General features: G+C 37.2%; 1 protein-coding gene across 1 annotated transcript in view; it reads left to right on the top strand.

Annotated features, from left to right (window-relative positions):
- The window catches only part of epha4l (eph receptor A4, like), a 58,483-nt gene that overhangs the window by 17,283 nt on the left and 23,700 nt on the right, over nucleotides 1–17,500 (top strand). Inside the window, exon 4 of the mRNA XM_052110385.1 lies at nucleotides 16,250–16,405. Within this exon, the coding sequence (XP_051966345.1) occupies nucleotides 16,250–16,405 (156 nt within the window). The remainder of the gene's footprint in view (nucleotides 1–16,249; nucleotides 16,406–17,500) is intronic.

Raw genomic sequence — 17,500 nt, 5'->3', positions numbered from 1 at the left:
GGTCATCTACCACCACTCCCAGGATCCGGGCTGTTCTGGTTGGTGTTCGTGTTGTTGAACCAAGATGAATAGTGAGGTTGTGGTCAACAGATGGGTTGGCTGGGATCACGAGGAGTTCTGTCTTGGCAAGGTTGTCGTTCCTTCATCCAGGTCGAAATGTCAGAGAGGCAGGCAGAGATACGAGCTAAGACTGGAACGACGGGTAGAGCTGCGTATCATCTGCGTAGCAGTGGTAGGAAAAGCCATGTGCCTCAAAGTTGTTCTCACTGTAAACCAGATTTATTTATTTTTTATGAAATGGAGGGACGAATCAAAATGATTTTTTTGTGGTAATTAACATTATGCCACAAATGGTGTCAATTAAGCTTAACTTGTATTGAACCCAGAATATTCCTTGAAAAATGCTACTTGTGAGTTATAAACATATTAAATATATAATGTGTTGAACTGAGCTAAGAGTACAGATTTAACAAATTATTTATAAAATGTATAATTACAAATACATTTTGATCTATCTCGCCACTTCTAAAAGAAATTGTAAAAAAATCTTATTTACAGTGAGACATTTACAGTGGAAGAGAATGGACCCAATTGTTTAATGTTAAAATGCTCACTGTTTCAAAAGTATAGCTACAAGATGTAATATGTGCATTAACAGGATTTAAGTGTAATAAAATTGCTTACAAACCTTTTCTTTGTAAAGTTATATCCAATTTAAACATTTTGTTGCCATGACCATGTAACGCTGTAAAACTTAAAACCCTAAAATGACCGTAAAAACAACGACTTAACGTTACAGTTCAAATAATGCTTGTGTTTTAACTAGGGCTGTCGATTTAACGCGTTAATTCAGTGTGATACATTTTACAAAAAATAACGCATTAAAACAATTAACGCAATTAATCGTATGCCCACAGACCTTAATAAGGAAGATTCCTGAGAAATTCTAGCTTGCAGTACCACCTGTTTACTCCAGAGGGCAGTAAGTGAAATTTCAGCTGTATGAGCAACGCACAGTTTATGCAGTGAAGAAAACACTTCAGTAGGCAGAACAACAAACATGCGTTACGTTCTTGCATTCAAAACACTTGATGGAGCGCAAATGAGATCTAAGGGATCTCAAGATGTGTTTAAAGATTGAGTATTAAACTATATTTAACTTGAAACAGTGAACTAAACATTTTATGTTTATGATGCGATGCACTCGAGAAGTCTGACGCAGGTGTAAATTGACGGGTCCTTAAACAAGCCCACATAATAAATCTCGAACTGATTGACAGATTCACTTGTGTAATGGATTGCTGTGAACTGTGTGTCAATGATTGACTTATGATCAATAATATGATAGTAAACAATACATTGTATTCTAAAGCCACTTTTTGATTGGCCTTATCGATGATTAACTCTTCTACTACAGGAATGTAATGCATTTTAATTATCTGAATATATATATATATATAATTTTTAAATATTTAAAGATAACAATGTATAATTATATATTGATATAAATCTGTATAATCATTATATATTGAGTTATTGTTATATGAGGGGCTTTCTCATCAAATATTTGTATATACGATTAATCGCGATACCATGTAATTAATTCGATAACAAATTTGAATCGATTGACAGCCCTAGTTTTAACAGAAGAATCAATGTAAGTATTTTATTAAAATTATAAGATTCACATTTCTGCCTTTAAACCTTCCAAAAATGGGCCCATTCACTTCCATTGTAAGGGTTGTACCATAAACTCGGACAAGTCAAAATAATTTGTTGTGGTAATCAACATTATGGGGGGAAAAAATGCTGTTAATTGAACTTTACTTGTTTTGAACCCAAAATATTCCTTTTGCCTACAAAATCAGCACAGAAAATGTGAAAAATGCAGATTCTGTCTGGATCATATGTATAAATAAATTAGTTTATTAATCTTATGAATTTATTTGTCATAAAAGCATATCACTTCTAAAGTCTGAACTGATTTAGCTTATTTCGAATTGAACATTTATCAAGTTTAATAAAAACTGTTTTTGCAAAGTGTCACTACAACCCCTTAAAATTCAGCTCAGTTCAGTAAAGCTTTAGTGGTATGAAGATTAAACAGTCTCAATGCTGTAGTCATTTCCCGCTATATTTGGTTTGGCGTTAGAATTAGTTTGAATGTTTTAGCCATTAGTGGTCGGTTTTGATTTCTTACTGGAAATTCTGTATTGTTTTCTCTCTCGCTGTCCTTTTTGTTCTGCCGTTGAACCTTTCTTTTATATTCTATTCAGTCGAGAGGGGAGAAGGGAGACAGGAGAGAGAGAGAGACATGCAGTAAGAAGACGAGTGAACAACAAAAGATAGTAAGACGGCAAGAATAAAAGAGAGAAAAAACGATTTGTCACCACACAGGGAAGGTCATCGCCCTGCTCTCGAAGAGGAAAAGAGATGATGAAAAGGAGATGATGTCTGAGTAAGAGAACGTTTTAGCTTGTCTTTGATTTCTTTGACTCCTCATTCACTTGACGTTTCTTTCAAACTCCCTTTGATGTGATGACAGAGACTGTCTCTCTCTTTCTCTCTCTGTCACTCTCTAGTAACAATAGACTGTGATTGTGAGGTTTTCGCTGTAATTTTAAGCTTGTCAAACTGTAGGAGGTGTGTAGGTGGTCTTTTCTCGGTTTTACTCCTCTCGGTGATGTACAGTATGATGGACTTGAAGAATGTGTTCTTACACACACAGATACACACTGGAATATAATGAAACACATGGTTGTTTTTATGCCTTCGATGCATTAAATCGAAGGTAGGCAACTCACTAGAGTGTCTGCAGTTGCACACATGTTTACCTAGTTAAATGGTAACATACTCTAGACTTGTATTGATTACAGACTAACCCTATCCCAAAATCTGACCCTAGCCTTTAAAAAAGATTTGTTTGCTTGTTTGTTTTGCATTTGGCATTTTTTGTTGCATTTTTTGGCATTTTTAGATTAAATAGAAATCTTTATATATTTTATTCATTTTAGCCACATTTATACAGAGCCCCGTAGAGGACAAGGAGGGGATATGTTTGCTGAAAAGGCTTTGTGTTTCTTCGCAATTCTTGCGTTCCTACACAATACGTTTTGCCTTCTTTTGCAATAGTTTGCGTTCTCATAAAAAGTTTTGCTTTCTCTTGCAGTATGTTTTGCTTTTCCTCACAATAGTTTGTGTTTCCTCGCAATAAGTTTTGCGTTCCTTTGCAATAGTTTGCGTTTTCACAAAAATGTTGACGTTCGCTTGCAATAAGATTTACGTTCCCTCGCAATACGTTTTGTGTTCCTTTGCATTAGTTTACATTTACACAAATAAAATGTGTGTTCCCTCGCAATACGTTTTGTGTTCCTTTGCATTAGTTTACATTTACACAAATAAAATGTGTGTTCCCTCGCAATACGTTTTGTGTTCCTTTGCATTAGTTTACATTTACACAAATAAAATGTGTGTTCCCTCGCAATACGTTTTGTGTTCCTTTGCATTAGTTTACATTTACACAAATAAAATGTGTGTTCCCTCGCAATACGTTTTGTGTTCCTTTGCATTAGTTTACATTTACACAAATAAAATGTGTGTTCCCTCGCAATACGTTTTGTGTTCCTTTGCATTAGTTTACATTTACACAAATAAAATGTGTGTTCCCTCGCAATACGTTTTGTGTTCCTTTGCATTAGTTTACATTTACACAATTAAAATGTGTGTTCCCTCGTAATACGTTTTGTGTTCCTTTGCATTAGTTTACATTTACACAAATAAAATGTGTGTTCCCTCGCAATACGTTTTGTGTTCCTTTGCATTAGTTTACATTTACACAAATAAAATGTGTGTTCCCTCGCAATACGTTTTGTGTTCCTTTGCATTAGTTTACATTTACACAATTAAAATGTGTGTTCCCTCGCAATACGTTTTGTGTTCCTTTGCATTAGTTTACATTTACACAAATAAAATGTGTGTTCCCTCGCAATACGTTTTGTGTTCCTTTGCATTCGTTTACATTTACACAAATAAAATGTGTGTTCCCTCGCAATACGTTTTGTGTTCCTTTGCATTAGTTTACATTTACACAAATAAAATGTGTGTTCCCTCGCAATACGTTTTGTGTTCCTTTGCATTAGTTTACATTTACACAAATAAAATGTGTGTTCCCTCGCAATACGTTTTGCATTCCCTTGCAATAAGTTTTGTGATCCTTTGCATTAGTTTACATTTATACAAATAAAATGTGCGTTCCCTCGCAATACGTTTTGCGTTCCTTTGCACTAGTTTACATTTACACAAATAAAATGTGCATTCCCTAGCAATAAGTTGTGCATTCCCTCGCAATAGTTTGCGTTCTTATCAAATTATTTGCCATTCCTCACAATAAGATTTCCATTCCCTTGCAATAAGTTTACCTTTTCCTCATAATAGCTTGTGTTCTCTCACAAAATAGAGGTGCATTCCCTTGCAATAGTTTGTGTTCTCACAAAATGTTTTGCATTCAATCACAATAAGTTTTGTGTTCCCTCGCAATACTTTGGTTTACCTCGTTATATCTTTATCCATCCCTTAAAAACTAATTAACCATGATTTTACTACAGTAGCCATAGTTGAACTATGGTATAGTTCAAATCATAGTAATCACTATGGTAAATCATAACCATTCTGCCAAAAACGAAACATGATTACAACAGTTTTACTATTGTAACACCATGTTGAATTTGTGGTACAAGTATGCAAAACATATTGGACTGAATGCAAAAATATTTCAGAAATTAAATAGACCTTATTTAGAGTAGTGCCATCTTTAATTTCTCTATTAAAGATGTTTTAAATTGTTTTAATGTTCACACACACACACACGCGCGCGCGCACGCACACACGCACACAGTTTACTGACCATGTGACCTCTGTGAACTCAGTTCCTAAAGAGAGAAAGTAGCAAGGTCAAAGGTCAAAGGTCAAAACAAGAGAGTTGGTTATGTTAGTGTGGACCACTGCAACAGCAATGTGATGTGGACATGTTTTAAGGTGTGTATGTGCTTGTTTTACCCAGAAATCCAATTGAAACCTGCAGTTAATGGCTCTCCTGTTCACCAAGTTCCCATAAAGACACACACTCACACACACTTACACACACATAAACAATGGTAGGTGTTGCAGCTCCAGACAGACTGTCTTCCGAGCATTTCCAGCAGTCTCGATAAACAAAGTATATAAAAAACAAAATGTCACACACACAAACACAGCATCAAAACAACAAACACATCTCATGTCATGTATCTTATTTGGAAACACTGTCAGAAGTGTTCTGTTTGTAAGCTCCTGTTTATATGTGTGTATGCATACTTAGCTATCTATAAAGTGGTTAGGGGCCGCGAACAGTTGCACGGTTTTATATTTTGTTGTTAGATATTCATGTAGGCTGCAGTCATTATATTTTGCTTGATGTAGACACAAATTAAGTCTATAGTATGGTCTTGTACTCGTAAATGTGTGTGTATAACAGAGTGTTTGAGAGAGATTAAATAAGAAAACAAATCAAACTAGCATCCTTTTTGTGTTTACCTGCATGTGTGTATCACATGACACATGCTCTGTGATATGTGTTTATGTTGGAAGTGGTTGTTTCTGAAGAGTTGTGATGCTGTTTATAGGTTTACCTAGTTTGACGTGTCAGCACAAACTTAACAAATCTACCATAGTAAAATAGTGTATGGAACTAATTTGCATATCCTTTTCTTCCAGTACTTCCTGTATTAGAAAATAGGGCCTCTTTAAATTGAACAATAACTGCAAACCTTGCCAGACACCCACTCCTCCCCCTCTCTCTCTCTCTCTCTCTCTCTCTCTCTCGCTCTCTGTAATCTCTCCATTCTTTTATTTTCTTGACAGTTACGATCAAAACCCAGAGGCTTTATTTATTGCTTACGGATTAAAGGCCTACAGGGTGTACGAGATTGAACTACAGATAAACTGATGGTACATTTTGGGAAATTCCTTTCTTTGAATGGAGGAAGTTGGTGTACGTGGTTTGGTGAGCATGAAGTTCAATTCATTGCAGGAAGTGTACCTCCAAAACCCGTCCAAATCTGTTATATAAAAAAACTTTCTTTGACGCATTACCAACAATGACAATTGTTAATTAATAACGTTTATTAATAAATAATTCACCTACACGTTAGCTTCAATGAACCTGTTGAGCTGAATTTGTTTTGATGAGGAGAGGTCAAGTTCGGGTGGCTTAAAGGGATAGTTCGCTGAAAATAAAAACTCTGTCATCATTCACTCACCCTCATGTCGTCCTAAACCAGTAAGACTTTCTTTTATTTTTTAAGAGCATTTAGGACCTGTCGAGCTCCATAAAGAACTAAAAGCGGCAAAACAATAGTGTATACAGCTCCTTCATATGGCAAGTCTTCTTACGCCATTCCATGCTGGGGCTTTGTGTGAGAAACAGATCGAGATTTAAGTCATTATTCACTGAAAATCTTACCCTCATATTCAAACCCACATATTCAAACTTGACGCTCTGTGATCAGTTACAGGATATGTGACGTTCCCTTCACCTTGTGCTACATGACTACACGAGCCAAGTGTGATTATGAGCAAGCACGAATGAGATTTGAGAGTTACGGCAGAGGGTAAAATTGTCACACAATAATGTTTCACTATTCTGGGTTCTTACCCATTTTTTCACTATTCCTTTCAAATTTGGGTCTGGAGTGAAACTTCTATATGTGAGAAATGTAGTTAGACGTTCATTAGATGTTTGTCATGGATCCATGTTATCTTCCATGCTATCCATGTTATCTTCCATCGGGAAGACACCCAGGCTTGAGTGAAGTTTAAGATGCCATGTATTTGATAGATGTAAAACAGAAAGTAATGTCTCTCTCTTTGGCGTAGGCCCCGTCCGGCGGTCCGAGGGAGTTGTACCCGGAACCGTCATGTCCTGCCGGAGATAGGAGGCAGGGGCGAGGAGCCTACCCCCGTGCGGGACAGGGCTCAACTGGTGGTGGTGGGGTGGTGGAGGTTGCCGTGTTAGCACACTGAAACAGCAATGTGATAGATTGTGAGCAGACTTATAAAGCAATGGCTTACATGTGATTGGCTAGGAGTTACCCAGCTAATGATGTGATGATGTACAGCTGCTAGTCTTCCCGATTGAACTACGCTGCGCTTCCATTCATTATGTCATGCGCTATCTTGAGGGAGCCTGCCTTGTCCTGAAGGAGCAGCTATTTGCTATATTGTAGCAATTATACATCGTTTTATAATTAATTCAATATAATTACCATCTGAATAGGGCGTAGGAGAAACAATATGGATATTAAGAAGATTTTTCTCTCCTGCAGGTAGTTAAGAAGCATGATTGGGACAACAGTATTCAAACCAAATCCTTGTGACCAGTCATGTTTGTCTTTTCAGAAGGTATCTACACACACTTAGGAGTTCAAAGTGATTCAATGTTTTTGGTTCTGATTAACAATATTACTAGAGCTCTTCAGATCTTCTCGACCAGTCATTAGGAGATGGATGGCTTCCCGTGGGAATCAGAATATAATTTTTTAAGGTGAAGTTGGGTTCTATGAATCAGTGAGTGTTGTAGCCCTCAAGGTGGGGTCAAGAACAACATGTGGGGTGAGTGAGTCATCAATCAACATGATCTGCTCGCCCTCAGCATGCTTGTCATCAATCACTCTGATGGGCCCGCTGTCCATGTGTGTGGATGAGGGGTGCAGAGGTAATTGTTAATTAGTGACTGAGACTTGTAACAACAGATGCCAAACCATGAGACAAGAAGCCAGTTGATGTTGTATGTGTGTGTGTGTGTGTGTGTGTGTGTGTGTGTGTGTGTGTGTGTGTGTGTGTGTGTGTGTGTGAGCGTGTATTTATCACTTTGTGGGGACCAAATGTCCCCATAAGGATAGTAAAACCCGAAATTTTTGACCTTGTGGGGACATTTTGTCGGTCCCCATGAGGAAAACAGCTTATAAATCATACTAAATTATGTTTTTTGAAAATGTAAAAATGCATAAAGTTTTCTGTGAGGGTTAGGTTTAGGGGTAGGGTTAGGTTTAGGGGATAGAATATAAAGTTTGTACAGTATAAAAACCATTATGTTTATGGAAAGTCCCCATAAAACATGGAAACACAACATGAGTGTGTGTGTGTGCTAGAGCGATTTCCTTGCCCTGAGGAGAGGAAACTGATCTTAATGTTTTTGTCAGAAAAAATCCTGGCGCTCTGAAACTGTCAGTAACACACACACACATGTTGGTCCTTATAATGACTCTCCATAGAGATCCAATGATTTTATACTGTACAAATTACAGATTCTGTCCCCTAACCTTAAACCTAACCCTCACAAAAAAACTTTCTGCATTTTGACATTTTCAATAAAACATTGTTTAGTATGTTTTTTTAAACTAGACACTAGAAATGTCCTCATAAACCACATTTATAGCATAATACCCTTGTAATTACCAGTTTGTAACCTAAACAAATGTCCTCGTAAATCACCCAAACCTGACCACACACACACACACACATTCACACACACACACACACACACACACACACACACACACACACACACACACACACACACACTAATCTAAATGGAGACATCCCATTTATTTTCCTTAAAGAGACAGTTCAACCAAAAATTACAATTCTGTCATCATTTACTCATCCTCATGTTGGTCCAAACCTGGATAACTTTCTTTCTTCTGTGGAGCATAATAGCAGATGTTTAGTCACAGTCACCATTCAGTTTCATTGTGTGTAAAAGTGATGCAGTTTCAGGTTCAATACAAGTTACACTCAGTTGACAGAATTTGTGTCATAATGTTGATTACCAAAAATGTATTTAAACTCTTCCCTCATTTATTTAAAAACAAAGCATAAATCATTTACAATGGAAGTGAATAGGGCCAGCCCATAAAGTTAAAATAAAAACTGTTTCAAAATGATAGCCAACATTGTTCATGTTAACATGATTTAAGTGTGATCAAATCACTTGCTATGCTTATCGGTGTAAAGTTATATCCAATATTACAGTTTTGTTGCCATGACGATGTAACACTGTAAGCTCTGTAATCAATTATATCACACTAAAATCATGCAAAACAGAGATTTTTACATCCTAAAATCATGTTAACATGTCCTGTATAATCTTGTGGCTATACTTTTTAAACAGTGTTGAGTGTTTTTTAATGTTTATGGTCTGGTTCCATTCACTTTCATTGCAAGTGCCTTACTGATGCTGTAAGTGATTTTTTTTTTTATGGAAAAGTGTGCAAATAATGTTCCTACTCCCTTGAAGATATTAATGAAATAAGTGTCCAGAGATATCTCACCGGTCTTTGTGACAGCTATAGACTTTGTAAATGGCAAACACCTCGTTCATTGACGCTTTTTAACTGTCAATCATTTGAGACTTTGATTCATAATATTTGTCAGCTGAGGATGCTATTGTACTACTGTTGAATTTGACAGCCAAAGGAACAAACAATGCTGCTCTTTTGCTCAGTTTTGGTCTCAAAGTTATCTTTGGAGGGTGGGGTTTTGAAATGGGGGTGTGGCTAATTCAATGGCTCAATCACATGATAGCTTTAGAATGCTAAATTTGCTTTTAAGCACCTTTAAACTGTGAATTTTGCTATTTTTTCATCTAATAATCGAGGGAGAAGTTTAAATGATTTTATGTACTGAACACTGAACATACTTATAAACTAATTGCACTAAATTTAACCTTAACCCCAAAATGTAACTTTTAGAGGTGATTTTAGAGGTGAATATAAATGTTATTTAATGTGTTTTAAAATAATGTCTCCAAAAGGTGTTTTTTTGGGGGGGGGGGTTTGTATTTAGCATTTAGCTATCGCATTTCACATAATCATGTTTTTTGGTAATGAGAGAAAGAGGAGAAATAGTCCAACACTGCAATGTTTTGGAAATGACAACTAGACTTGAATATATGACTGAAATATGTGTGTGTGTGTGTGTGTGTGTGTGTGTGTGTGTGTGTGTGTGTGTGTGTGTGTGTGTGTGTGTGTGTGTGTGTGTGTGTGTGAGCGTGTATTTATCACTTTGTGGTGACCAAATGTCCCCATAAGGATAGTAAAACCCGAAATTTTTGACCTTGTGGGGACATTTTGTCAGTCCCCATGAGGAAAACAGCTTATAAATCATACTAAATTATGTTTTTTGAAAATGTAAAAATGCAGAAAGTTTTCTGTGAGGGTTAGGTTTAGGGGTAGGGTTAGGTTTAGGGGATAGAATATAAAGTTTGTACAGTATAAAAACCATTATGTCTATGGAAAGTCCCCATAAAATATGGAAACACAACATGTGTGTGTGTGTGTGTGTGTGTGTGTGTGTGTGTGTGTGTGTGTGTGTGTGTGTGTGTGTGTGTGTGTGTGTGTGTGTGTATGAGTAGATTCTGAAGTGAAACTTTTGACCAGGCCACCCACTAATGTAGTCCGTCTCTCAGCATCTCACTAATGGAAAGACATTCATTTGAGGTCTGTATTTCAGAGGTCATAAACATGACAGATACACAGAGCTTTTAATCTGTTAGATATTATTGAATGTTGAGGGTGTGTTTTCAACTTTGAGAACTTTTACGCCACAGGGGAAGATTTTAACACAGTAAAGCGAAAAGATTTCAATAATTTTTTGGGTTTAAAAGGGCCACATTAAAACTGACCTGGAATCTCTTTACTGGGCATTCATCATTTGTTTTTGGTACTTTCCAAATGCCTTTATATATACAAATTGTACTGTTGTAGCCATGTTCTTGATCCAGACTTATAATATAAAACTGTGAATGTACATTATAATCTAAACAAAGAGTGAAGTAAAGATAATCATTTCAATATGTTTTGTGTGAAATTGATTTCTATAAATATTTTTACAATTATGAATGTCCCACGAATGTGTGTCATTTCCATCACACCAAACAATTTTCTTCATAATAACATTATTTTTTTCAAAAGTAAATGTACATGTTTACCAAGTAGGCAAAAATGTCATGATTGAGATTAAATATGAGACAAATTATGTTTGTAGAAAACCAAGAAATTAAAGGCAAAATGTGCAACAATAATATTTCATAGGACACAGTAAATGTTACAGAATCTATGAAATTAGCTTTAGCAAGACAAAAATGTTAGACATTATATTTCAAAACGTTAAAAATGTCATTTCCGCCACAAAATTCTATTAAACATAATACAGAATCAGAAATGACACAAATCTCCTGTGATGCTTGTACATACACTGTTGGACATTGAACATGTTTACATACATTTAAGAAAACACAGCGGCTTTCTAACCAGTTTTTGAAGAATGCGCATGTGCGGGAACAGACTGGATAACAAACGCATCAGATAGAGCCCAAGAACAATTCAACACAGTGGAAAGAATTCAACATTTCAGGGAGTATAGTGGGAAAATCACATACACTATATCAGCCTTTCTCAAAGTGGGTGCCGCGGCACACTGGGGTGCCGCCAAAAAATTACGTAGGCTAAAAAAAAAAAAAAAAAAATCTGACATTTCATATATAAATATATTTGAATTTACATAAATACATTCTTCTTCTTTTTAAACATATGAACATATTAATAAAATTGTAAATTCATTTTAGATAAATATATATATATATATAAAATTAACCATAAAAATCCGTCTCACAAGACCGAAGCAAGGCACACGCACAACTTGACGCAAGTGACGCAACCCATAGCAACGCGTTATAGCAACAACACCTCAGACTGACAGAAACGTAAAAATAAACGTGAATTTAGGCCACTTTTAGTATCTCTGGTGCATTTTTTAACATGCATCTTTTTCTTATCGTATTGTATATATATTGTTTTCATGTCTGCCCCTTTTTATTTTATTTTAACTGCATCCTGCACTTCATTTTAGTTCTCCTGGTCTGGATTTGTTGTTGGGTTCTTGTATTGGGCGGTCCACCTCTTACGGTTTTATGGCTTGTGTCTCTGATTAATTATTTTGTGAATTACTTTGCAAACCTGTGTTTTTAAAGGTGCTATAAAGTTGTTATTGTTATTGTTATTTACAGTTCGTATTATGCTCTGTTCATTACTGTTCTGTCTAAATAAACAGGACATTTGCATTTACGTTTGGGTTATGCAGTGTTTTTAAATTATATTTTACACTGGGGTGCCTTGAGAATGTATGCACTTTTGAAAGGTGCCCTGACTGAAAAAAGTTTGAGAAAGGCTGCACTATATCCATTTATATACACACCAATATAGTATATATCGACTGTCCCTCACATTCGCGTATATGGGTTTGTACAATGGGGGAATCCCAGAGTTTGACGTAAGAGGGAAACCCCACTATTGCAGCGCAATTCCGCTGTTGTAAGCGATAGAAAGTGAAGGAAACAAAAACAACAAAAACTCTTGAATATTTTGAAATAAAGCAAAGAAACAGAGAGCCTCGATTTTGAGCCTTAAGCAGCTTTCTCGCAATAAACAGCTTTCTGATGTCCATGTGAACTTAGTATACAACTTATACTAGTGAGAGTGTGATAATGTTTTAACAACACTTTTAGAAGTCCACAGAGCTAAAAGTACCTGAAGTTGATGCAACACCCAAGAATATGTGTCAAGAGACTTTCTTTGTATATTTTCTCAGAAGGCTTCGTCATTGTGCGTGCCTTTAATGTCTTTTTCATACAAGGGGGATAGTTCTGAGAAGATTCAATCCAGTAGAAAGAGAGAAAGAATGAAGCTTTACTGTTTCCGTGTGCTATCTTTCTCTCTTTCTTGATTTTGCACATTTGGATCAATCTTAAACAGAGACTGTTGATGATAATCTGTCAAAAGGTTTGGTGCTTCTTTTTGAATTAGCAGAGGAACCTCTAATACCCTAGCACAACAGTGTGTGTGTGTGTGTGTGTGTGTGTGTGTGTGTGTGTGTGTGTGTGTGTGTGTGTGTGCAGGGGCATTTCTAGAGACTCTGGGGGCCCCAGGCAGAAAGGGCCTTTTCCTCTTGCTTTCGTTTCCTTTTAATATGCCCAGACGGGTAAATTCGCTTCATGGTCCGTCATTTAATTGCCGCTCTGAAACAACAAAACTTTTGACAGCAAGCTCATAGCATGGGGGCCCCTTTAGGGGGCTTCTGGACGTGTCATTGCAGAGTCTTGTACCATCAAATTATTTAAGGGGGTTCTATGTTGTCATTGCTGTGGTCCAATGTAATCAGCCATCCTTGAGGGGTCCCCTTTCACGTCGGGGCCCCAGGCAATTGCCTGGTTTTTCCTACCCCGTTGCAACGTCTCTGTGTGTGTGTGTGTGTGTGTGTGTGTGTGTGTGTGTGTGTGTGTGTGTGTGTGTGTGTGTGTTTGTGTGTTAAATTCTTCCAGCCACTGTTTTTTTTATTTCTAAAGCTTTGGATGTCTGAGCCTTTGGCTGGGTGCCTTTGGATGTCTGAGCCTATGTACGATGTGCGTGTGTATGTGTATGGTTGTTTGTTTCTGTGTATTTACACACTCAGACAGACAGCATACCTGTATAATAATGTAGTGTCTTAACTGAAGCTGCATCCCAATTTGCACACTATCCATAGTATACATAGTATACAAGAGTATACATAAAAAAAATGCTTGTATTGTCATCTTACTTTATACTCAAAAGAATGTGCTTCTTTATCACCAGTGAAATACTTGTTGAGTAAAGAGATGGGGTTTGCATGCACAGCATGTGTTTGAACGTAAATGAAGATAAAACCAGAGTGATGTTTTTAGGCAGAAGGAGTAGGAGAACATGTCACGCTAGATTATTTAAACATCATGCACTCTTTGATTTATACTGTCAAAGCAAATTTTACTCAGATGTGTGAGAAAGATTCTCAAGACTTTTGGACGTGAGAATTAAAGGGCCAACTGGTGCCTTGCATTTTACCTGCTGCATGCTGAGAAAATCCCCAGAATTCCACATTCATCATCTTCTCCCCCTCCAGTTGCTCTCACCTCCCACATTTTTCTCCTCCTCCCTTCTCTCTCATCATAAATTCATATACATTGTTTTTTACACATGAAAAACTGGCAGATTTTCATGTTCCATCTTTGCCTACTCATATACTGTAGTTTATAGCCTAATAATTTCATAATTGAAATATATTATTGTCTATATAATTATCTAATAGTTTGATTTATACGCCTGGTTTTAGAGGTACTTGGATTTAAACGTAACTGATTTAATATGTGCTATGTGTGCAATTTTATTAAAAACCTTGTATCTCATCTTTATATCTAGAGTGAACTAGAAGCCATTTTTTGTACAGTGAGGAAAATAAGTATTTGAACACCCTGCTATTTTGCAAGTTCTCCCACTTAGAAATCATGGAGGGGTCTGAAATTGTCATCGTAGGTGCATGTCCACTGTGAGAGACATAATCTAAAAAAAAAAATCCAGAAATCACAATGTATGATTTTTTAACTATTTATTTGTATGATACAGCTGCAAATAAGTATTTGAACACCTGAGAAAATCAATGTTAATATTTGGTACAGTAGCCTTTGTTTGCAATTACAGAGGTCAAACGTTTCCTGTAGTTTTTCACCAGGTTTGCACACACTGCAGGAGGGATTTTGGCCCACTCCTCCACACAGATCTTCTCTAGATCAGTCAGGTTTCTGGGCTGTCGCTGAGAAACACGGAGTTTGAGCTCCCTCCAAAGATTCTCTATTGGGTTTAGGTCTGGAGACTGGCTAGGCCACGCCAGAACCTTGATATGCTTCTTACAGAGCCACTCCTTGGTTATCCTGGCTGTGTGCTTCGGGTCATTGTCATGTTGGAAGACCCAGCCTCGACCCATCTTCAATGCTCTAACTGAGGGAAGGAGGTTGTTCCCCAAACTCTCGCAATACATGGCCCCGGTCATCCTCCCCTTAATGCAGTGCAGTCGCCCTGTCCCATGTGCAGAAAAACACCCCCAAAGCATGATGCTACCACCCCCATGCTTCACAGTAGGGATGGTGTTCTTGGGATGGTACTCATCATTCTTCTTCCTCCAAACACGGTTAGTGGAATTATGACCAAAAAGTTCTATTTTGGTCTCATCTGTCCACATGACTTTCTCCCATGACTCCTCTGGATCATCCAAATGGTCATTGGCAAACTTAAGACGGGCCTTGACATGTGCTGGTTTAAGCAGGGGAACCTTCCGTGCCATGCATGATTTCAAACCATGACGTCTTAGTGTATTACCAACAGTAACCTTGAAAACGGTGGTCCCAGCTCTTTTCAGGTCATTGACCAGCTCCTCCCGTGTAGTTCTGGGCTGATATCTCACCTTTCTTAGGATCATTGAGACCCCACGAGGTGAGATCTTGCATGGAGCCCCAGTCCGAGGGAGATTGACAGTCATGTTTAGCTTCTTCCATTTTCTAATGATTGCTCCAACAGTGGACCTTTTTTTCACCAAGCTGCTTGGCAATTTCCCCGTAGCCCTTTCCAGCCTTGTGGAGGTGTACAATTTTGTCTCTAGTGTCTTTGGACAGCTCTTTGGTCTTGGCCATGTTAGTAGTTGGATTCTTACTGATTGTATGGGGTGGACAGGTGTCTTTATGCAGCTAACGACCTCAAACAGGTGCATCTAATTTAGGATAATATATGGAGTGGAGGTGGACATTTTAAAGGCAGACTAACAGGTCTTTGAGGGTCAGAATTCTAGCTGATAGACAGGTGTTCAAATACTTATTTGCAGCTGTATCATACAAATAAATAGTTAAAAAATCATACATTGTGATTTCTGGATTTTTTTTTTTAGATTATGTCTCTCACAGTGGACATGCACCTACGATGACAATTTCAGACCCCTCCATGATTTCCAAGTGGGAGAACTTGCAAAATAGCAGGGTGTTCAAATACTTATTTTCCTCACTGTAGGTTGATTTTTAACTACAAGTTTAACACTTTGGAGCTATCAAAACATTCCTCCGTTTGTTTGAGCATCCCAACCAGCCAGAAACAGCAACTTTAATTCAACCAATGGTGTGAGTTTGGAGCGGGACTAACTGTTTGTACAAGCGGTAAAGGACTGGGAGAATTTCCTTGATTGCAGGAATGGTTTAATAACAGTGATTGTTTTTGTAATTCTGTTTGGTGACACTTGTGGCACAGGAATTACACACTTCATCCTTGAGGAATTGTTGAAAACTGAATTGACATCCTCCTTTCTGTCTTTTCTCTCACAGTTTGTAAGGTTGGCTACTACAGATCTCTGTCTTCAGACGGCAGCTGTCGTAAATGTCCTATGCACAGTTTTTCCATGAAGGAAGGAGCCACTTCTTGTGATTGTGACAAAGGATATTACAGATCAGAGACCGACCCGGCGGCCATGCCTTGCACACGTGAGTTAAATTATTCTGTCCTTTCCTGTCATGTCCTCTGTCCTATTCTGTTATGTCCTGTTCTATTCTATTCTATTTTGACCTGTCCTGTCCTGTCCTGTTCTGTCTTGCATTATTCTATACTATACTATTCTATTCTCTCCTGCCATATTCTATTCTATTCTGTTCTGTCCTGCATTATTCTATTCTATTCTATTTTGTCCTTTCTTGTCATGTCCTCTGTCTTATTCTATTATGTCCAATTCTATTCTGTTATGTCCTATTCTATTCTTTTCTGACTAGTCCTGCCTGTACTATTCTGTCCTGTCCTTCCTTATTCTATTCTATTCCATTCTATTCTATTTTGTCCTGTCCTGTCCTGTCCTGTTCTGTCTTGCATTATTCTATACTATACTATTCTATTCTCTCCTGCCATATTCTATTCTATTCTGTTCTGTCCTGCATTATTCTATTCTATTCTATTTTGTCCTTTCTTATCATGTCCTCTGTCTTATTCTATTATGTCCAATTCTATTCTGTTATGTCCTATTCTATTCTTTTCTGACTAGTCCTGCCTGTACTATTCTGTTCTGTCCTTCCTTATTCTATTCTGTCCTGTCCTGTCTTGTCCTGTCATGTTCTGTCCTTCCCTATTCTATTCTATTCTGTTCTATCCTGTCCTGAATTATTCTATTCTATGCTGTTCTATTCTGTTCTGTCTTGTCATGTCATGTTCTGTCCTGAATTATTCTATTCTATTCTATTCTATTCTATTCTATTCTATTCTATTCTGTTCTATTCTGTTCTGTTCTCTCTTGTCTTGTCTTGTCATGTCCTGTCCTGACATGCTTCTATTCTATTCTGTCCTGTCATGTTCTGTACTGAATTATTCTATTCTATTCTATTCTATTCTATTCTATGCTGTTTTATTCTGTTCTGTCTTGTCTTGTCATGTCCTCACATGCTTCTATTCTATTCTATTCTATTCTATTCTATTCTATTCTGTCCTGTCTTGTCCTGTCATGTTCTGTACTGAATTATCCTATTCTGTTCTATTCTATTCTATGCTGTTCTATTCTGTTCTGTCTTGTCTTGTCATGTCCTCACATGCTTCTA

Source organism: Xyrauchen texanus, chromosome 38, assembly GCF_025860055.1.
Source record: "Xyrauchen texanus isolate HMW12.3.18 chromosome 38, RBS_HiC_50CHRs, whole genome shotgun sequence".
Lineage (NCBI taxonomy): Eukaryota > Metazoa > Chordata > Actinopteri > Cypriniformes > Catostomidae > Xyrauchen > Xyrauchen texanus.
The sequence above is the reverse complement of the archived record's forward strand: the minus strand, read 5'-3'. Positions and strand labels throughout refer to the sequence as shown.